Source organism: Eptesicus fuscus, chromosome 13 (assembly GCF_027574615.1).
Source record: "Eptesicus fuscus isolate TK198812 chromosome 13, DD_ASM_mEF_20220401, whole genome shotgun sequence".
Taxonomy (NCBI): domain Eukaryota; kingdom Metazoa; phylum Chordata; class Mammalia; order Chiroptera; family Vespertilionidae; genus Eptesicus; species Eptesicus fuscus.
In genome coordinates, this window is record NC_072485.1 from 75,292,668 (window position 1) to 75,315,168 (window position 22,501).

Here is a 22,501-nt window from a genome sequence, read left to right on the forward strand (position 1 = left end):
GTCGAGCCCTGGAGTCTCAGTTAAAGCCCCTTAGCCCCGCCCCCGACCTCGTTGGCCCCGCCTCCCGGCCAGGCTGCAGCGCCGCAGGCTCCCCAGTCGGCGAGGCCCTCCCAGGCCCGCCCCTCGCCTGGTCGGCCCCGCCCCTGTGCTGCCCTCAGATTCGCCTGATTGGATTGAAGATCTCGCCTCGGCAATCCAGGCGGGTGGCCGGGAGCTACGGCGTGCGCATATTGATTGAAGGCCACCGGTCCCCTTAGTCCGGGCCATGTCTGACTGCCCCGCTCTGGAGGGAGATTGTTGCTGGCGGCGAAGCGGCGCGCAGGTAGGGGCGGGGCCGCCAGTGCCTTTTATTCCGAGGGGGCGAGGCGCTGGGGCGGGGGGCGCGGCGGAGGCTTCCGGGCGGCTGGGACGCCATCCCCGCGCGACCCCCGCGGGCTGCAGCCCACGCTCCACAGGGCGACCTGAAGGCTCGCGCCGCTCGCCTGGCTGGGCTGTATCCTACAGCGGGAGCTGGGCACCAAACGTTAAAAAAAGGAAAAATAACGGAGGAGAGTCTTAAGTGTGTGTTTCAAAGCAGCTTGTCATGATCAGGAAGGCAGGCCAGTCGAGGGAACGTGCAGCCCTGGAGTGAACTGGAGCAGAGACCGAGCTCTCCAGCGTCCCTTTGCGCACTGGCGACCAGCCTGAGGTTTGCAAAGCTCACCGCAGGCACACGGGAAACCTTCGCCTGGACCGGGCCTGTGCCGCAGTCGCCAGCACGGTCCCTCTGAGCAGTTTTCCCGCCTCAGTTTAGAGTGATTATGAGATGATCATAGAAACGATTCTTCCTTAAACTGAGGTCAAAGGAAAATCCACCCTGGGACTGTATATGCTTTTCATTTACTTATACACACTAACAATTTTATGGAGCACTTATGTGCTCATTGATACAGCGATGATTAAGACAAATGGCCTACGGTGTAGGAATACCAGACAAATAAACAACTTCGATACATTGTGAGAAACCTTGCTTAAGAAGCAGAGATAAAATTAGCCCCCTCCTTCCTCCTCCATTATTCTTTCCTAGGGCTGAAGGTCCCAATGAAAAAGTAATAACCAGCCAGAGATTTTGTGAAATACTTGTGGGGGAGGTGAACTTTTTCCTCTACCCTTCTAGGTTCTTTTGGCTGGTCCAATAATTAAATTAACATGAGACAGATTAATAAAAGAAAATAACTAAATTAAATTACATAGTACATAAAGGAACCCCATATACATAAGAGCCAGAGGCGCCCCCCCGCCCCTCCCGGCACATACATGAGAGGTTCAGAGACAGAAAGGTAAAATGAGGCATAGGTGACTTTCTGAGCTAAGGTAAGATGCCGTGGAGCTTCAGCGTGTAGAGGAAGGCCATTCTTAGAATGATAAGAGCAGATGTTAAGTAATTAGAAGCTTGCCCTGCCTTATAGACAGGTCATGAAAAGTTATTTCTGGTAATAACCCTTATGAGCAAGGCCCCAACTTTAAATTCTTTAAGGGAGAAATCAGTGTTTCTCCTGAGTCTGCAGGGTCTCGATTGCCTTCTGCTCAAAATTACTCGGGTGCCAAAATGGCACATCTTAAGGAGGCCTGTTCTGAACCCCTTAAGTTTCTCTCCAAGTATTCTGATGTCCTACTGCTATCCTCTGAGCACCTCAGGCAGGCCTCTAGGGAGCTTCCTCTCACATCCTCCTAAGTAGCTACCCCAAAACCTCACCATCTATCCTCATCCTCTGCCCAAGCCTGTTTCACAGATGACCTTGAGTTTTCTTCACTTTTCTCACCCCAAGTTAATCCTTTCTGTTTAACTTCTAAAATACCTTCCAAGTCCATCTCCACCATCACGTCCTTGCAATTTCCTTTAAAAACTCTTTCCACAGCCTCCTTCCTGGTCTGTTCTTTTGTTTCCTTGGTCACCACCCTCATCCTCTTCTTTCCACTGCCACTGTAGAAATCTAGTAAAGAAGTTAACAATTATGAAGTGACAACCCAAGATCTGGTCATGTCATCTATCTAAAACTGTTCAGTGCGCCGAAACCGGTTTGGCTCAGTGGATAGAGCGTTGGTCTGCGGACCGAAAGGTCCCAGGTTCGATTCCGGTCAAGGGCATGTACATTGGTTGCGGGCACATCCCCGGTAGGGGGTGTGCAAGAGGCAGCTAGTCGATGTTTCTAGCTCTCTGTCCTTCTCCTTTCCTCTCTGTAAAAAAATCAATAAAATATATATTAAAAAAATAAATAAATAAAACTGTTCAGTGGTTTTCAAGTACCTATAACATAAAGTCCTAGCACCTGTGCATCTGCCTCCCTCTCCCCTCCATTCCACAGAACCTAATTTATAACCAGTTCCAACTACTGGAGTTCTCTCTGACTGAAATGCCCTTTCTCCTCTTTACTTACCCAGCTTATTCCCAGTCCATTAAGACTTAGCACAACCTCTATGAAGCTTTTCCTAACTACCGCTCCCTCCCACCCAGAGCTTTCTGCTCCCATACTGCCCAGGACCAGCCTGAATTGTATGTTGCTTTGTCACTTCATGACTGTTAACTTCTTTACTAGATTGTGAGTTCCTCAAGGGTAAGAATTTTATTTTCCTCATATTCATTTCTTTGGGGCCTTCAATAAAAGTTGCTGAATGAATGAAAGAATGAATGAGAGGGCTCCATAATTAATACCAAAAGAAAGGTACATAGAGCAAATGCTGTGTCACAGAGTCCAAGGAAGGAAGGAGTGATCCTTGCTACCATGAGAGAAGGAAGATAGGTGAAGTGGGTAGGGGGCCTGGTGTAAAGGCTGACAAGCAGGAATCTGGCAGCTAGAGCTGGGATTATTAGAGATCCAGCATAAGCAATAACAGTGCAAAGACAAATAAAGGTATTCTTGGCTGGCAAGAAAATATCTTAGTTATCTATTGCTGCATAACAAGTATCCCAGAACTTAAGCTTCAAACACAAACATTTGGTGAACCAGTTTCTGAGGATTAGGAATCCAGGAGAGTTTAGTTGGAGGTTCTGGCTCAGGGTCTCCCATGAGTTGGCAGCCAAGCTGTCAGCTGGAGCTACAATTGATCTCAAGACTTGACTTCAGCCAGAGTGAGTTTCCAAGCCCCTCATGTAGTTGTTGGCAGGCCTCTGTTCCTCACTGATTTTTGACCACAGGTCTCAGTTCTTCATCGCGTGGCCTTCTGCGCAGGCTGTCTGAGTATCTTGAGCAGCTGGCTTTTCCCCACCGAGTAAACTGAGGAGAGAGGACAACTAAGATGGAAGCTGTAGTCTTACAGCCTAATCCCAGAAGTGACATGGTACCGTTCTGCAGTAGTCTGTTGGGCATACAGACCAACCCTGGTACAATGTAGGAGAGGAACTATATACCATGGTGTGAACACCAGGGGGTCTTTAAGAGCCTTCCTGATGGTTGACATCCACAGCTAGGTTGAATAGAACTGGAAGATGTATGTAAAAAAAGTGAAAGTATTTGAAAAGTTAAATTAGGGCAAGAAAGCAGAAGGATTTAGACTAAAAAGGTGGTGTTTTGCCATTAGATGCTGTAAGGAACGGAGTTCAATGATCAAAATAGTTTTATTATTTTAGTACTAATAGTAGAGTGAAGGGTAAGCTGGAGAAGGAGAAATTGTAGGCAAGGAGACCAAATAGGAAAAGATAACCTTAATCCTCTCCAAATATCTGTCTCTGAAAGAATTTTTACTCGACTATTGCAAAATAAAAATAAGGACAGTGAAAAAGTGAATTTCACAAAATTAATGGCATTTCATTTCAAGGATTAGCTTTCATTCTGAGATTATCCTTCCTACTTTTCTTATGTTAAAAATGTACTTTATTTTTGAAAGAAGGTGATAGTAATTGTTAAGTATAATTAATGCTATAACTTGGCAACCTTTTGTCAGTCCCTAAAATTTAAAAACAAAAGCTACTGGTCTTGAACTTCACTAGTCTGAGAATCACTGATCCAGATTATTAATATAAGGAAACTGACACCCAGAAAGGGTCACTGACTTGCCTTAGGGTCTTCTGATTTCTAGTTAGGGCGTGACTGATGTGAGGAAGAGTTTTTAAGTGTGGCAAAGGGCTTTGAGTGGAGGTGAGGTTGCAAAGAAAACCCATATGCGCCTAGAGGACAGTGAAACAGATGTGCAGAAAGCAGCAAAAACCAGAGACAAAGAGTGCTGACAGTTTTGCTATGTCTGCATCCAGTCCCTTCCTGGGGCCAGGGTCAGGAAAAATTGTGAAAGACTGAAATGAGCAAAGGAGATTACTAGCTGATTTGGGGCCATCTTTGAGCTATTTTACAACTCTGAATTGTAGATGACTGACAGCAGTGCAGCTGATTATTGTTCATAGAGATGAAGGTTGAATTGTGGTAGCAGTTGTGACATCTTTCTGGTTCCCTCATTAACTCATGGGTTAAATAATATCCTTAACACAGGTTTATTTTATATTTGCATTAGAATCTCCAAGAAAACCTGTCTGAGCAATACAAGCCTCTATACCAGTGATGGCGAACCTGTGACACGCGTGTCAACACGCATGTCAGCACTGACACGCATAGCCATTTCTGATGACACGCGGCCGCTGAGGCGGCCGCATGCCGAGGATGAAACATTTGTTGCTCCTGAGGATGAAACATTTGCGAAATAATGTTTTTTCCTCGAAGTGACACACTACCCGAGTTATGCTCAGTTTTTTTGGCGAAGTTTGACACACCGAGCTCAAAAGGTTGCCCATCACTGCTCTATACTATGCTGAGATTGAAACAAAAAGTAGAGGAGGGGATTAGAGCCATGGTTGGCTGTCAGGTATCTCAGTGACGATTGAGACTGATTTCCTTAAAAAGCTGGATTGAAATATTGGAAAAATAAAATGCCTATTCAAAAACCTTAGACTTTAATGTCTTTAATATATACAAAGCACTGTATAATGGTAAATGTTCCTCCCTCACTTAGAGTAAGACCTCTACTATAAGCAGTTGATTGTAATCTTTAGATATGTCTTTCTAAATTCTTATTCTAATTGAAAACCAGATGTAACAATAAGAGACAAGTTATGTCATTGACATTCAGGGGAAAACTAAATACTAAACTTTTCCTTCCTGTCAATTCTTGTTAAAAATATATATTCTGATTTTTACTTTGGACAACTTAAATGATTGCATTTTTACCAAATACGTCTCTGTTGGTCCCTCCTGCTAAGTGATTATTCTTCTTGAAATTGTAACTTTGTGGGTTTGAACGATTGAATGAAGTTGCATTAACAACAGCTGCCTTCTCATTGTTATTCCTGTAGAACGAAGCTGGCTAATTGCTATAATACCTCAGTACTGGAAAAGACAAAAGGGCAAAGGGAGCCCCTTAATAACAGACCATTTTCTATAATGTTTGTAACTTGCTGTGAAAATTGGTGGTTCTCAGGATTGGAAAAGTACAGGAGTCTTCTCATTAGCTGTACTTTACTATATAATTAAAATAACATTTGTATCTCTAAAAAAGGAAATAGAAAATTATACAGGGTATGGATAACTTGGCTAGATTTAGTAAGGACAGATGTAAGAAAAACCAACATAGCTTGACTATTAATTTTAATTCAAGAATTTTTAACTCATTAAAATGGGAAGGAAACTAACATTGACTGTGTCACACATTGTGCTGGGTGCTTTATATTCATTTGATCTCATTTTAACCCTCATAATGTTCTCATTTTATGGATCAGTAAACTGAAACTCAAAGTCATGTAAGGATAAAATTATGTAATGTGGATTTGAATGTATGTCCATTTACTCCTAAGCCATATGCTGAATCAGAACTTAAAAGAATGTCAGTGTTCCCATGTTCTTAATTTTATATTTTGAATCTATTCCATCAAATTATCATGCTATATAATAAAAGGCTAATGTGCAAATCGACTGAACGTCGGAATGACTGGTCTCTATGACATGCACTGACCACCACAAGGGCAGCCCTGCTCAGCCAGAAGCCAGGCTCATGGCTGGCGAGCCAACGGCGATGGCAGGAGCCTCTCCAGCCTCCATGGCAGCACTAAGTATGTCCAACTGACGGCTTAGACATCAGTCCGAGATCCCCTGAGGGCTCCTGGACTACGAGAGGGCACAGGCCAAGCTGAGGGACACCTTCCCCCAGTGCATGAATTTTCATGCACTGGGCCTCTAGTTTATAATACCTAAAATAAAATGTGTATGTCAAATATTAAAAGGTGAATTTGAAAAACTACCATGATTTCAGAAATCCAGTTAAGTAGCTGAAAATTCAGTCTGTTCAACAATAATTTGGATTCAAAGATGTTTTAATCCTTTTTACCCAGTGCCAAGATTTTGTAGGCAAGCTTCCTTGCTGTGCTTTTCTGCTCAGTGGGTCTATTTTAGATAGAGGGAATAACCCCTTGGAGTCTCCCGTGTATATAGCAATTTTCTGTTAGATGCCCTATTTTGGGCGTGCCCTAGGTTTTATCTGTGTTTCTAGTAGTTTGCATAGCTATCAAAATTGAAGCTCAAGGTCATCAGAGTTCTGTAAATACCTTCAGGGAAATGATGGCTTTGGAGCTCACTTCCCTTCCAGGTAGACTTACTCTTATTTCCTTTTTTTTTTTTTTAATATGCTTTTTATTGATTTGAGAGAGTGGGAGGGAGAGGAAGAGAGAGAGAAACACTGATTGGCTTCCTCCTGCATCTGTCTCCCCTACTGGGGATCAAGCCCGCAACCTGGGCATGTGTCCTGACCAGGAATCAAAATCATGACCTCTCAGTGCACAGGATGTTGCCCAACCAACTGAGCCACACCAGCCAGGGCATTCTCATTTCTTTTATGGCCTCTATGAGACCTTACTTTTTTGACAGCTCAACAATTTATTTTGAAATATTAAAAAAAATAATTTATGCAGCATTGTAGTTGTTTTCAAAGTTAAGGCTGTATGTCATGCTGCCAAAAATGGAGTTCATTGTATTTTTTTTTAATTTTTGTTTTCATTCATTTTAACTTTTAAAAAGAGGGGAAAACATTTGTGTGTTTTTCCCCAAAGAAGCAATTATGAGACTTATATAAAAATAAGGCTTTTAACTAGACTTATTATGCTGATTATTTCACTATAGAAATATCGAATAATTATGTTGTACCCTGGAAACTGATGTGTTGTATATCAGTTATACCTCAATAAAAAATAAATAAATAAGGCTCAGTTATCCCAGCGGAACATACATATGTTCCTGAGCATGCCTATCTTCACAGAAATATGATTGTTTCTGAGTAAATTCTTTTTGTGTTATTTTCTTGACTTTATATTCATAATGAGTATATATTGTTTTTATACTAAGAGGAAACAATATAGTTGCAATATTCTGTGTGTTGGTTCAATAAAAAAATTGAACCAACACACAGAATATGAACATATAGCTGTTATAGTATATCCTATATATAGGGCCTTACTGAATTGCTTTGTGTAAAAAAAATTTGCATGCATGTTCCTTTCAACACTACATTTTATTTTATTTCAGCCATCTCAATAGACACTTCGTAATATACTATATACTGGACATTTCCCCACTTTGTTCTTGGAGCCTATTTCAGTAATGGACTGTAGGCCTTATTCTGAATAATTCCTGGTTGCCAAATAATATAATAGATCCACTTTCTAAAAACTAAAAACAAAGCATGTTTTATAATAGTTTTCTCTCTCATAGTACCCTCTCTGTGGTAGATTTTTCTTCTTAAACTTCCTTAAATTGGCTTATTAATAGAGATATCAATAATAGAAGCTACAATAGTCACTTGCCAAAATAATGTCTATTTTAAAAATCATTTTCCTCTTTTGAAGGACAAGGAACACCCAAGATACCTGATCCCAGAGCTTTGCAAACAGTTTTACCATTTGGGCTGGGTCACTGGGACTGGAGGAGGAATTAGCTTGAAGCATGGGTAAGTTTTCGGCTGATTTCATTTCCGGGAATTCCCCGTAGAAGCAGACCATGGGGAGCCTAACGCGCATATGTCCAAAGAACAACTGATGCAGTTTTATGTGATACCGGAGGTATTTCATTTCCACTTGGAGAAGTAGATATTTGCATAACAGAGTGGAACAAGTATGCCGAAGTTGCAATATAATAAATACCTAAGGATTTGGGAACACAATTTCTAACCAGAATAATCTGGTCCTTGGTCTTTGGAGTACCAGAGGTAAATATGTGCTGGCAGGTATGTTCATATGTCTGAAATTGCCAAGGTAGACAGGATTTGCCTTAAAGGTCCAGATGCATATTTTAAAGCCACTTAAATACAGATTACCAACTGTCGAAATCCTGAAAATTACATGTTATTGAGTCAAAAGAAAGGCAATATGCCTTTCTAAGCATGTGTATCATTATTAATGGAGGTAGCACCTGATGGACCATGAGGCTCAGGACAAAACAAGAGGTTTTGAACTAGAAACAGGAGGAGTGAATAGTATTTAATACTTCATTCAATTATTCAGTGTCTTTCCTCCAAGAGGATGAACAAATAAGCAACTTACTGACAATGAAAAGAGAGGTTAAGGCATTCTCTCAAGTGTTTCTCCTCCTGAAATGGTTAAGAATATTATTGTCTGGAGGCTGAATGTTAAACTGAGTAACTTGATTTATTTCTTTACCGTAATTCACTTTCTTTAACAAAATCGGATTACTACAACATTTATATAATATTGAGTATATATAGTAATGCTTCCAAGGAGGCTGCATTGTGTGAAAGGAATGTAAAATGTAGTCAGGACATTTGGAACAAAAGGGATTTTATGGCATACCGCAAGATGAGATGATGCCATTGTAATTTCATCTGATTCAGATTACCAAGGAACTCGTGAAATATTAATTGAAGTGTGGGAAGTAACAGCAGGGGTCTTAGTCAACCACTTTCACAGTTATGTGTGTAGGGGATGCACTCGGTCCGGGAAGGTCACGTTCCGTGTGGTGCATCGGACTTTCATGTATGCCTCTTTCCTTACCATCAACCCAGTACTAATGTGTCAAGTCAGCATTGGGCAGGCTTTTGGGTTATTTTGCCAAAATTTTTGAGATGACCCGTTTCTAGCAAAGTCCTATGAAAACAACATTTGTTGTTATTTTATGCATTTAGGAGTTGAGCCCTAGCATTGGTTTCTCAGCTGTATTATTCTAAGCATTGCCCTTAGTTAACTACTTTTTATTTGCATATGCAGAAATGGTTTGTATATGAACAAAATAGAGCTTTCTACTAAACTGAGCTAAAATAACCATTTTTAACTGGCTCTTTAGAAAAAAGAAAGAAAGCGAAGTTAGAAATAGAATGCAGATAAAGGGTCATTGCAAATCTAAAGAGTGTTTTAAAAATATATATCTATATATATAAAAGCCTAAGTGACCGTTCTACCGGTAGCTATGATGCACACTGACCACTAGGGGGCAGACGCTCATCGCACAGGCATGGAAACATGGAACAGACTGATGAATCTCAGAGGGAAGGGGGAAAGGGGAAGGTGGGAAGAGATTAACCAAAGATCTTATATGCATACTAGAGGCCTGGTGCATTGATTCATGCACTTGTGGGGTCCCTTGGCCTGGCCTGCGGGGATCAGGCTAAGTCCATGCATTGGACCTCCGACATCCCCCAACAGGTCCCGGATTGCGAGAGGGCACAGGCCAGGCCGAGGGACCCCACCAGTGCATGAATCTGTGCACCGGGCCTCTAGTATAGACATAAAAGACTATGTTCTTCCTAGAAGAATTTTACTAATCCATATACTGAGTTGTGTGGTCACCCTAAAACACTCACTGACACCTTTTAAAAATTCAATGGCTTTTATAGCACTACAGTCCGCTTATAGGAAAGTTGCCTCGTGTAACTTTGTCTTAGATTCTTAATGGCTGAGGAGCTCCTCCTGGGGTTCATAAGTGGGAACAGCCACAATTTTCTGGCCCTGTATTTGGAATCTTATTAAATTTGTGCCTTACATAGTAAAATAAGTAATTTGTACTAAAATATCCCACTTTTTTTCCTAATACTTAAATGACTTCAGAGGCCCACATCAACTACTTTGTCAGCAATATTATTCTCATGTTATTAGGGAAAGTTTGGTTTTCTTTGTCTGATGCTTAGGAATGAAATACACACCCAATAGATTATGTTTCTACAAAAATACTGACAATAAGCTCTTTAGGAATATAAAATTATTTACTGATTCCAAGGTTTGGCTGGTACTATTCCAGATTATGCTACTGATGTGTGATACCAAAAGATGTATATAAAAGAGCTTAAGATACATAGAAGAATTAAATCAGAAGGAGGAAATGGAGGACCAAGAAAATGACAGTGAGCAAGGTAATCCTAGGATACTCAGAAGCCGTTGTGTTTAGGTTGGGTCCTACCATTCACATTTAGCATTTCCTGTTTTCACAGCTGTAATATTATATGTCAGAGATACTAATCCTATTGCATGCTATTAAAGTGAATAAACTCATATATAGCCAAGATAATTAAGGCATAGTAGGATTCAAATGACTAGACAGTAAATAAAAATAGATGTATTATGGACTCTTGGGTTTTATCTGTCTGCTTAACACGTAAGAAAGAGCAGGGAGTTTAGAGAAAGAAATTCCAAAACTTAATACCTTGAAATTTAAAATGCTTTTTGTTTGCGGCTTACAGCAACAAATAAACACTGCACTTTTAGTCTCTGGCATATTTCCCTCCTAAGATAAAAGCTCTGTCATCTTTGCATTTTTATCCAGATATCTCCTTCTTTGTAGGTGTAAAAATACTTTTTTCTAAAATCTATTTACCTAATCTTTTAATGGCCAATGTTGACCAAAGTCTGAACTAATTTTCATTTTACAAAGGCAGGACTAAAAACAGATTTGGCGCACCAATCACTTGAATAAACAGGATAAATACCCTGGATTTTCCTATTCTATGGATGGGTTTTATTTACCAGCAGACTGTTTTGTACGTTACCTGGCTCTGTTCCCAGGACTGCCTAAGTTTTTCCCACATAAGAAGACCTGCAAGTCCACTTCCCACTGGAGGTCATTTGACTCCATACCACGCATGATTCTAGAGTTTCTTCCATGTGACACAGGACAAAATATTTGGATCCCTCGTAGTTGTAAAGGGCCCTATTTAACTGTGTCACCCCCTGCCCGCTCCCACGACTTCGAGAGCAGGGATGGGGGCCTTCCTTCTGCCAAGGGCCATTTGGATATTTATGACATCATTTGCAGGCCATACAAAAGTATCTACTTAAAAATGAGCCTACTATACTTGGTCAAACATTCAATGAACTCACCCCGAATGCCTTGGCAGGGCCAGACCAAAGATTTCCCGGGCTCTCTAAGGCCCGCGGGCTGGACGTTACCCGCCCCCTGCTCTAGAGCAGCGGTTGCCAACCGGTGGTCCGCAGACCACTGGTGGTCCTTGAGGTCTGAAAGGTTGGCGACCGCTGGTTTAAGGAAACCTTTGGAACAGCGTTTACCAACCGCTGGTCCCAGTGGTCCTCGAGGTCCCAAAGGTTGGCGACCACTGCTCTAGAGAAATGGCACTCGATGGTTTTCTTATGCAACGAAGCTCTAAAGCACCAGCTACTTGGTGAAAACAGATGTGTGTAGGTTGCTTACTGTGCTTTGGATTTCACTGCCATGATCAGGCCAGGTGTTTATTTTCTAGACCTTAATTTACCAGTGGACCATTAAAGGAACTTCGTCAGTTCCAAGTCTGTAGGTTTACTAGTGACCCCAATTTTGACAGCTGGATTCAATAGAGGCTGTCATCCTCATTTTCACTATGAAACAGTATTTATTCAGTGTCCATGCCTCAGCGGCAGAAGCTGGTGTTTCCTTCGCCTGCACGTCTGGCAGCTCTGATACCCTCTGGAAGCCACTGAAACTGATAAATGAGCCATAAGGATCCTTCTTGAGTGGGGGAGAGAATTTAGAGAAGACTTTGAAATTAATTTCCAAATCAAATTTGAGAGCACCTTGTGAACGATGGGGTATAACACAACATCCTATAACAGAGAGATCTCCAGATGTAGCCATGCCTTTTACATTTGTAACTTTTACAATTGTTTCAGCTTTTATTTCCGAATATTTTCATAAGGTAGATGTGTTTTTCAAACAGGAAGCATACTCTTCCACCCCAAAAGTAGCCCTGTTAATGCTGTAGTTTAATAAATGTAATTTAACAAACTGTCCAGCAGAGGTCTCTGAACTTCATGTTTTCTAATAAGAGCGTGCCAGCAGGCCATCTACTCCTAGTGAGCTGTTTCCCCCTGATTGGATTTTAGAATAACTGCATTCCCCATATGCTAGGATAAACTCTGCTCATTCATGCTTCAAGATTCATGCTAAAGACTTGTGTTTTCAGATTGTATTTCTCCACACCAGGTGAAAGCCTGGTTACCAATGATTTTGCCCCATGGAAAGAAAGAAATACACATCGAAAATATAGAAGACTCAAGCAACTATCAACATTTTACGCTGTCACCAGCATGACAAAAGCATTAAAGTATTTGGTATTATTTCTATACGGCCTATACCGTTAATTAAATCAAGCTGCTACTTGTATGACTTCATTATTCAGAACATTAATGATTGGACTGCAAGGATACATTTTTTTCTTTGTGCAAAAGCAGAGCAATAGAGTTAACTAAATACCAATTTCTGTACTTTGTGTTACCAGCAATGAAATCTACATTGCTCCTTCAGGAGTGCAAAAGGAACGGATTCAGGTATGGCAAAGAGGTCCTTCTTAAACCCAGACGTCTTTTCTTCTCTACTTAACTGTTGTTTTGTGAAATGGAGTTAGTTGTAAAAGAAATGTTAGTTTTGAAGGGTGGTACTATGATGATAATTTAAATAACTAATCAACAAACATTGGTTGAATAACCATTAATTTTTTTTTAAGGTCATAAGTGTCCTCCATGCAACCAGTATGGTTTGAATTCTCATTCAACCTCTAGAGGGCAAAAGCGAATAGCACAATCTTAAGTCATATGATAAAAAGGGATTCTAACTTTGTAGCATTATAACACCATCTTTATCAGGCTAGTAGGATAATCAGATTGATGGTGTCCAATGCACGAAGCTGATTTCTGTTTAATGATCGCAAAGATATTCCAATTTAAAGTCGTAAAACTTATTTCAAATTTGGAGAAGACTCATTTGTATTAATGCTATAATAATACCTAAAATCTATTTAAAACAACCACATAATACTTAACATCTGTCTGTGGCATAATGGTTCATTAATAAAACATTTGTAATACACCTGGAGAATTAAAGTTACAAGTCAGAAATAGGCACGCATTACTAGGAAATGTCTGTGGCCCTACATAATTCTTAGAACTTTCAGAATAATATACCTTATTGAGATTATTGAGAGTGCCTATTAAGCATCTTGGAAAAAGGAAATTTTACTCTGTAGTATTCTTCTCCTTATATTATGAAATTATAACCCCCATCTTAGGATAATGGTTTCTTTATATAGTCTCTCTGAAATATAGTTGTGAAATTACAGGGCTAAATTGAGAACCTAAATTGATGAAATGACAGCAACATCATTGCATACATGTTAAATGTTCCATATCAGTTTCTTCTTCGGATTTTAAAGGGAGACTTTTTTTTTTTAGCTTTCCTTAGAATATTTTTATTAGTGTAAAATATTTTTATACTCAAAATGGGTAAAAATTTTGAGAGAGAAATTACAATTATATGAATATTTAAAATATGAGTTGAATATGTGTAATTATATTATCACTCTGCATGTGAGTGTATACTGTATCCAGGGATGAGCAAAAGTAGGTTTATGTTTATAATACAAAGATAATACAATAATTAATAAATAATAATACAAGAATAAACTCTTTCTCATATTCACAACTGTAAACCTACTTTTCCCTGTCCCTGTATACATAAGAAAGGGGACATTTCTAATGATATCGTATAAACTTTCTTTTTCTCTCTCTGTAAATAGCCTGAAGACATGTTTGTTTGTGACATCAATGAACATGACATAAGCGGACCTCCGTCGTATAAGAATCTAAGAAAAAGCCAGTGTACTCCTCTTTTTATGAACGCTTATACTATGAGAGGTAGGCAGAAATGTATTTGATATAAAGAATATTTGCGGAGTAGGCTCCCCTGAATAGTGCCAATTATTGCTGCAGTTCACATTTCTTGGGTACCTACCACACACCCAAGCTGTCAATGTGTTAACCCCTTCAGTCCTCACATCAGCCTATGTGGAAGGTCTATTATTAGTCCATTTTACTGGTGAGAGGACAGAGGCTCTAGGAGGATAGTTTCCATAACAAACAGCTAGTGAGCATTTTGGGTCCAGAATTCCAACCGAGATCCGTGGGACTCTAGTAGATTGTCAAGTAGACCAAAGATTACGTTTGCAATCAGGTTCCCACTCTCAGTTTAGAGTTATACCTCTGGGAACTTGAAGTAGAAGTAAATCTCCTTTTGAAAAACGTACTGTGTGATAAAAATAGGAGTCTTATTTTAATTCTCCTAAATTGTGGTAGAAAACAGCCTGTTAAAGGTTGAACCTAGAGGACATTGTGAAAATGGAAAATTATAACTGAAGTACTGGCTCAGCCACAGCAGTGAAGTCATAGAACGTTGCTTTCATGAAATCAGTATTGAGTAAGTCACCATGCTCTTCTGTTCCCGAACATTGTCAGCTCTGACTGAGGATAAAACTGAAGGAGCAGCTTCTCACAGCATGAAGCTTTCCCAGCATGAAGCTAAACAAGCTTACTGACTTTTATAGTATACAAGTCCTTTGTACGTAAATTCATTACATCTACACCTTAAAAAATGATCCCTTATGCTACCAAGATACGTCCTGTGCTATGAAGCCTAACTTGGTGATCAGGGGTCAGGTGGACCTGGGTTCAAATTCAAGTGCTGTCACTACTGTCTGTGAACCATGGACACGTTTTTTAACTTCTCCGAGCTTCCACTGACCATCAGCTGGTGACCTGTATGGTGATTGTGATGATGCGAAGAGATAACATAAAAAGGGGATCCCTAAGTAGGTGCCTGGCACATAGGAAGCCCTAAGTAGGTGATAGTAGTATTGTGATTGTGATGATCGTTATAGCTTCACTTCAGACCATCTAAGAGCTAGTTCGTGGGCACATGTAAAGTATAAGGAATTGTTCTGATGCTGGATAAAGTGTAATTTTTTTTTTCTTTCTGACTCCTCTATTAGTATTTCTATTTTCTTCCCTCCCTCCTACCTTACTACCTACTGCCAACTTATCCCATACCTAGAACAACAAGTGCATATATAAATGTGCGTTCCAATGCATGTGTGTGTGTGTGTGCGCATGTGTGTATTTTTTCTTAATTTTAAGGTATAATTTAGCTTTCACCTCACATGTGACTTTTCTTTCCTCCCCAGGAGCAGGCGCAGTGATTCACACCCACTCGAAAGCTGCGGTCATGGCCACCCTTCTCTTTCCAGGACAGGAGTTTAAAATTACACATCAAGAGATGATAAAAGGAATAAGGAAGTGTACCTCGGGAGGGTATTATAGGTATTTTCTTTTCTACTTTTGCTTAAAGAATTTGAAAAGCATTTCTCCTTTTTTTTAATAAACAGGCTACTGATTTTTTTTAAAATATATTTTTTATTGATTTCTTACAGAGAGGAAGGGAGAGAGATAGAGTTAGAAACATCGATGAGAGAGAAACATCGATCAGCTGCCTCCTGCACACCTCCTACTGGGGATGTGCCTGCAACCAAGATACGTGCCCTTGACCGGAATCGAACCTGGGACCTTTCAGTCCGCAGGCTGACGCTCTATCCACCGAGCCAAACCGGTTTCGGCCAGGCTACTGATTTTTTAATGCACATAATGAGTTGTTGTGGAATCTGTGTTCAGTAAGACCCCACTTGCTATTATACTTCCAGATCTCTTCTTAGTGACACAGATCAGATGTCTCCCCCCCCCCACCCCTTTCACTGCAGCCTTGGTAAATGATTAGCAACATGAGTAATGAAATGATTGTCAGAGCAAAATGACAAGACCTTGGCTGAGACTTCTGTGGAGATGGAAAGATTATGTCCCTACACTGAAGCACCCAGAGAGCAAGGTATCCCCACCTTCACTTTGTCTGCAGGGAGTTTCAGCCCCCGCTGAAGTTTTCACTTCGTTTTTATTTGATTTTGTATTTCTAGAATCCTATAGAATGAAAGCCTAATATGCTAAGTGTCCAGTCGTCCAGTTGGCCGTTCAACCAATCAAAGCATAATATGCTAATGATATGCTAAGACCGCTCAACTGCTTGCTATAACATGCACTGACCACCAGGTGACAGACTCTCCAACTGGTAGGTTAGCTTGCTGCTAGGGTCCGGCTGATCGAGACTGAACGAGACAGGCTGGACACGCCCTGGAACCCTCCCGCAGTCCCTCCCTGACTGGCCAATCTCCCAAGTCCCTCCCCGGCCCCGATCATGCACTGGTGGGGTCCCTTGGCCTGGCCTGTGCCCTCTCGCAATCTGGGACCCCTAAGGGGATGTCAGAGAGCCAGTTTCAGCCCGATGGCAGAACGACTGGTTGCTATGACACTCACCACCAGGGACCAGACCTTCAATGCAGGAGCTGCCCCCTGGTGGTCAGTGTGCTACCACAGGGGGAGCACTGCTCAGCCAGAAGCCGGGATCACAGCTGATGAGCGCAGCAGTGGTGGTGGGAGCCTCTTCCGCCTCTGCGGCAGCGTTAAGGATGTCTGACTGATGGCTTAGGCCCGCTCCCACTAAGCCATCAGTCGGACATCCCCTGAGGGTTCCCAGACTGCGAGAGAGTGCAGGCCGGGCTGAGGGACCCTCCCCTGAGTGCAGGAATTTCGTGCACTGGGCCTCTAGTATGTTCATATTTATAAAAGTTTTATAATTATTTCCATTAAGTAGATCTCCATATTTTTATAATTTTTCAGTCTGGAAAGTAGCACAGATAGTATAGAACAAAGGCCTAGATAAAATCATATAATTTCACCAGCCCATAAAAATGTAATATTCATCCATCTAGAATATAGTGACATGAGGAAACATGTTCTTGGGGCTTGGGTACAAGCTCAGCATTTTATTTGAATGTATCGGCATCCTTACTCCTGAGTCTTCATTTCCTAAAGGGCCTTGTTTAGAGGAAAGGGGTGCCAGTTTTATAAAGTGTCCTGACAGCAATATCTTATTGTTGCTGCATGTAATAGAAAGTACATGTTTAAACTAGAGTGCTGAGAAATTGATTTGATTGTAGTTAATATTTATTGTGTGCCTAAAGCATTCCTCAGCACCATGAAATACCTATTTACAAAAGTTAAATATTTATATTATGAAATTATACATACTAAAGAAAGTATAGCTGCCTTTTCCATATCTGGGTCTTGAAGGAAAGGCATTATGTGAGATATCAATTTCATCAGTATTTGATTTCTTCAGTGAAGGAATAAGAAGAACATATGAAAGGGTGGGTAGAGGAACAGAGCACAATAGAGAGCTTTTGAATTCTGTGTGAGAGAAAAAAACAGACATGATTTTTTTTAAAAGATGCCATTTCTTATGTATTGTAACATACACATTTAGTATATTCTTGTGAATGTTTCAGAATTTAAAGAATACAAATTTTTTTTGAGACATCCTTTGTGATTTTATTTGAGCCTGGCTGGGAAATCAGTAACATAGTCATTATTACAGCTCAAGGGGGAGTAATATTTTATCAGAGTTTGGAGAGAATCCTGAGAGTCCAGTTTTCCAAAGAAGGAGCAAAGGAACATGGGTGAAGAAAGAAAGGAGGGTTCTGATATTCTCTACTCTATTTTTTAAAGTCCATCTTGAGAAAAAAATTTCACATATCCAGCTCTTATCAGGGGAGGTTCCCATATCTATACTAATCTATACTAATAAAAGGATAATATGCTAATTAGACCGGGAGACCTTCCGGACAAAGCCATGGTGGTGGGGCCAAAGCAGAGGCGATTAGGGGCAATCAGGCTGGCAAGGAAGGGCAGTTGGGGGCGAACAGGCCATCAGGGAGGGCAGTTGGGGGTGATCAGGCCAGCGGAGGGGCCAGTTGGGGGCGAGCAGGCTGGCGGGGGGGGGACAGTTGGGGGTGATCAGGCCGGCAGGCAGATTGGTTAGGGGCGATCAGACAGGCAGGCAGTTGAGCGGTTAGAAGCCCACGATCCCGGATTTCGAGAGGGATATCTGAGAGGCCTGTGGGATCGGGCCTAAATCGACAGTCGGACATCCCCCGAGGGGTCCCAGTTTGGAGAGGGTGCAGGCCGGGCTGAGGGACACCTCCCCCCCATGCATGAATTTCGTGCACCAGGCCACTAGTCCTATATAATAAAAGCCTAATATGCTAAGTGTCTGGTCATCCGATCGTCAGTTCAACCAATTAAAGTGAAATGCTAATGATATGCTAAGGCCGCTCAACCACTCGCTATGACGTGCACTGACCACCAGGGGGCAGACACTCTGACCAGTAAGTTAGCTTTCTGCTGGGGTCTGGCCGATCAGGACTGAGTTAGACGGGCTGGACATGCCCTGGAGCCCTCCCGCGGTCCCTCCCCAGCTGGCCAACCTCCTGCATCCCTCCCTGGCCCCGAACGTGCACCAGTTGGGTCCCTTGGCCTGGCCTGTGCCCTCTCACAATCCGGGACCCCTTGGGGGATGTTGGAGAGCCATTTTCAGCCTGATCCCGCTCAATGCAGGAGCTGCCCTCTGGTGGTCAGTGCGCTCCCACAAGGGGGAGCGCCGCTCAGCCAGTAGCTGGGCTCACAGCTGGAGGGCGCAGCAGCAGTGGTGGGAGCCTCTCCCGCCTCCATGGCAGCACTAAGGATGTCTGACTGGGGAGCGGGCCTAAACTGTCAGTCAGACATCCCCTGAGGGCTGCTGGACTATGAGGGCACAGGCCGTGCTGAGTCCCCCTCCTCCTGAGTGCATGAATTTTGTGCACCGGGCCTCTAGTTTAAATTAATTGCCCTCCCTTTTGGAAGCAAATGCAAGTGTATAGTATAGTGGAAAGAACACGGTTTGGCGATCATGGACTATCCTTGCTCTGTCCCTCATTTAACTGGTAAGGATTTGTGTTCCAGCTTTAAAGTGGGTGGCCTGGATTGAATTAGCTTTCAGGTCTTCTTTTGCTGTGAAATAAGTTGGCCCCTGAAAATATGTCTGACTATTCAGTATATGCTAGAGCAGTGGTCGGCAAATCGCGGCTCGCGAGCCACATGCGGTTCTTTGGCCCTTTGAGTGTGGCTGTTCCACAAAATACCACGTGCGGGTGTGCATGTACAGTGCGACTGAAACTTCGTGGCCCATGCGCAGAAGTCGGTTTTCGGCCTGGGCAAGTCTATTTTGAAGAAGTGGCGTTAGAAGAAGTTTAAGTTTAAAAAATGTGGCTCTCAAAAGAAATTTCAGTCGTTGTACTGTTGATATTTGGCTCTGTTGACTAATAGTCGAGTTTGCCGGCCACTGTGCTAGAGGAAAATGTAAGCTTGTGGTTTTCCTGACTAATATTAGGAAAGATTTGGGACTAGCAATTCATTCTTTCCATATTGAAGGATATTTTATAACTACGTCTACTTTACTTAAATGAAGTAATGAGCAACTCCATACTGTTAATAATAATGGTTGGCCAAGTTACATATGACAGCTACTTAGCCTGTACCTGCCCTAACGTAGCAATTGCTGATAATGCTGCAGCAGAGCTTTTTGATTAAGTTTAGCCATTACGGAGGGAGTGAAAAAGCAGATGTTATATTACCAAGGCAAGAGAAATTCATGTGAAAAGGAAACATGTCTGAGTTTCGACTGGTTATAAATGACCTCAGGGATAGACTTAAACTTTACAATAAGTTATTTGCTTAAATGTTATTACATGAACAAAAAGGAACACACGTTCTGATTTCATTACATGTATTAATTAAACAAGGTGCAATAAATGAAGTTCTTAACTTAAGGATGTTCTGAAATGATATCATACCTTTAATAGTGATCTCCAGAAGTTTCTTGCTAGCCCAGTGCCACAGACCACACCTGTATTTACTTGTCTGAGATGCTCAGGTCCTACAGAGTTAAGTAAAAGGTTTTGTATCATTGAAAAATTCCTATTTAATAAGTAGTTCAATTGTTAATCCCTCCTTCAGTTCTGATTCTGAGCTCTATCATTTCCCATCTCCTGTTGAATATATTTTGATTGCCTCTGCTACAAGGAAGTACTTGTATGATCTTGATAATTTTTTTGTTAGGTTTTGGTATCCTATACAAATTCTGCCACTTAGTCTTGGGATTGGAATAATGCCTGCTAAATTCCCAAGGCATCTTTTGATACAGATGTTTGTGCAAGATACAAAGAATTAACATGCAGCATCTTGTTCATAACTTGAAGTGGCTTTCCAGATACAAAGAGGATATCTAACTGGTTGCTTGAAAAAAACTGTAAATTTTACATATGAATACTGTTGTTTTAATGGGGAAAAAATGGGTTGTTTCATCCTGTAGATACGATGATATATTGGTGGTACCCATTATTGAGAATACGCCTGAGGAGAAAGACCTCAAAGAACGAATGGCTCGTGCAATGAATGAATACCCAGACTCCTCTGCGGTACTAGTCAGACGTCATGGCGTCTATGTCTGGGGAGAAACGTGGGAGAAGGCTAAAACCATGTAAGCATAAATCAAAGAGCATTTGGGACAAGTCACCACACTCTAAATGTGAAAAACAACAAACTATATCTTAGGATTTCAAATGAAGTGTGATTTTTTTTTTTATGTGTTACTGGTCAAGTTGATTTAAATTTAAATATTTTTTTTATTATTTCTAGATATTTGATTTGCATTGTGTATTCGTTTAATAAGGAATATGTATTGGATGAGCTACTATTTGGGAAGGCACTATGCACTTTGATACAAGGAAGGAGTCAGACCTTGCTCTTGGAGTTTAAGGCTGGAAAGGAGAATAGCGCAAATCCAAGTTATATAATGGTTTGCTACATTTATTTCAAAAAGTGGCACATGGTAACCAATTTAAATTTATATAAGTGGCGCGTTTAAAATTCCCTTTTATATCCTGAGAATTATATAATATGGTTGCATGGTTCAATATTAACCCTTTCCATGTTTTAACAATGGTGGGGGCAAAATAAGAAAAAAATGTAGCTTGAAACTGAGAAAAATTCCTAACCAGCTAGGAACAGGGCTAACTTATGGAGAGGAGAAGTGTGATGATTAGGTTTGGATGACTCTGTTTCTCTAAGGACCTTCAGTCCTTTTTGCTTTTTCTTTCATAGGTGCGAGTGTTATGACTATTTGTTTGATATCGCCGTATCAATGAAGAAAGTCGGACTGGATCCTGCACAGTTTCCAGTTGGAGAAAATGGGATTGTATAAGCCAAATGGATGTTTATATACAGAGACAAAGCTTATCTTAATTGTTACTTAAATGAAACCTGACTTTTTAAAAATTGCTGCCATTAATTTGCCACTAAACACTGCAGATGACCACCCTGAATATCTTCTGACATTGGATGGCATTTGCTTAAATTCTTGTCATTTTGAATGACGATGCAGTAGAATAAAAATTTTATAATGAATGTTTCTGTTTATTTTGAAATCCATAACAGCAAAATATTTCCCTTTAAATTAATTCCCTTTTTTATGCACACTCCCAAAGAATTCCTCTTATTCTTCAAAATTGCTGGTAATAATAGATGTCATTGGGAAATTTCCACTTAATTATGGGATGAGCACTTTCTTGTTTTGGCCAAAACTAGTGGCCAGTTCTCTGTATTTTATTTGACTTTACAGTAGCATGACTGGTGGCCACTCCCTCCCTGAAACATTTTTCTCCAGGCTTCCATGACACTAGACTGATGTGATTTTCTGCTTACCTCTCCCGTCGCTTTTGTGGTTCTTGAATTTCTCTCCTTTATCAGATTTCGAAATGTTAGGGGGCCTCAGTGCTCTCTGCCCTTAGCCATGTCTTCATCTATACTTTTTTCCCCCCTAGTAAATCTCATGCAGTATCATAGCTTTAAGTATTATGTATATGCTAATGCCTGGCAGCTTTCAGCCCCGGCCCAGACATCCCTACATTCCAGACTTCTCTCCACCTCCTACTTCTCAGCATTTGGATGCCTAATTGGCATCTTAAACCTGCCAATGCCTAAAACAATGCTATTGGTTTTTCTTCCCTATAAACCAATACCCTCCTCTCACCCCCACACATTTTCTGAATGCTTATGCCAAAAACCTCTCTGAGACAGACCTCCGTTTTGTTCGCTATCACTAAGGAAAACCCTGACACATCGTAAGCCACTCAGTAAATGCCTGTGTCCTGGGTTCTTGGTGGAGGTTCTTTCATCAGGGAACAATCTCCTTTTCCTCGTTTTTATAAAATGGAGCTAATGAATGGGATAGCGGAGGTGAAAGAACAG

At 41.2% G+C, this 22,501-nt stretch overlaps 1 protein-coding gene across 2 annotated transcripts; it reads left to right on the plus strand.

Annotated features, from left to right (window-relative positions):
- Positions 1-159: 159 nt before the first annotated feature.
- On the plus strand, positions 160-21,658 carry APIP (APAF1 interacting protein). 2 transcript variants are annotated; one of them, XM_008146809.3, is made up of 7 exons: positions 160-322; positions 7,856-7,956; positions 12,724-12,772; positions 14,017-14,134; positions 15,457-15,592; positions 20,565-20,732; positions 21,356-21,658. In XM_008146809.3, the coding sequence occupies exons 1-7, from the start codon at positions 266-268 to the stop codon at positions 21,453-21,455; spliced, it is 729 nt and encodes a 242-aa protein (XP_008145031.1). In that variant the 5' UTR covers positions 160-265; the 3' UTR covers positions 21,456-21,658. The 2 variants fall into 2 exon arrangements, with proteins under 2 accessions (XP_008145031.1, XP_054580814.1); XM_054724839.1 differs by lacking the exon at positions 160-322 and adding an exon at positions 12,429-12,549 and having other exon boundaries at positions 7,893-7,956.
- Positions 21,659-22,501: the final 843 nt, after the last annotated feature.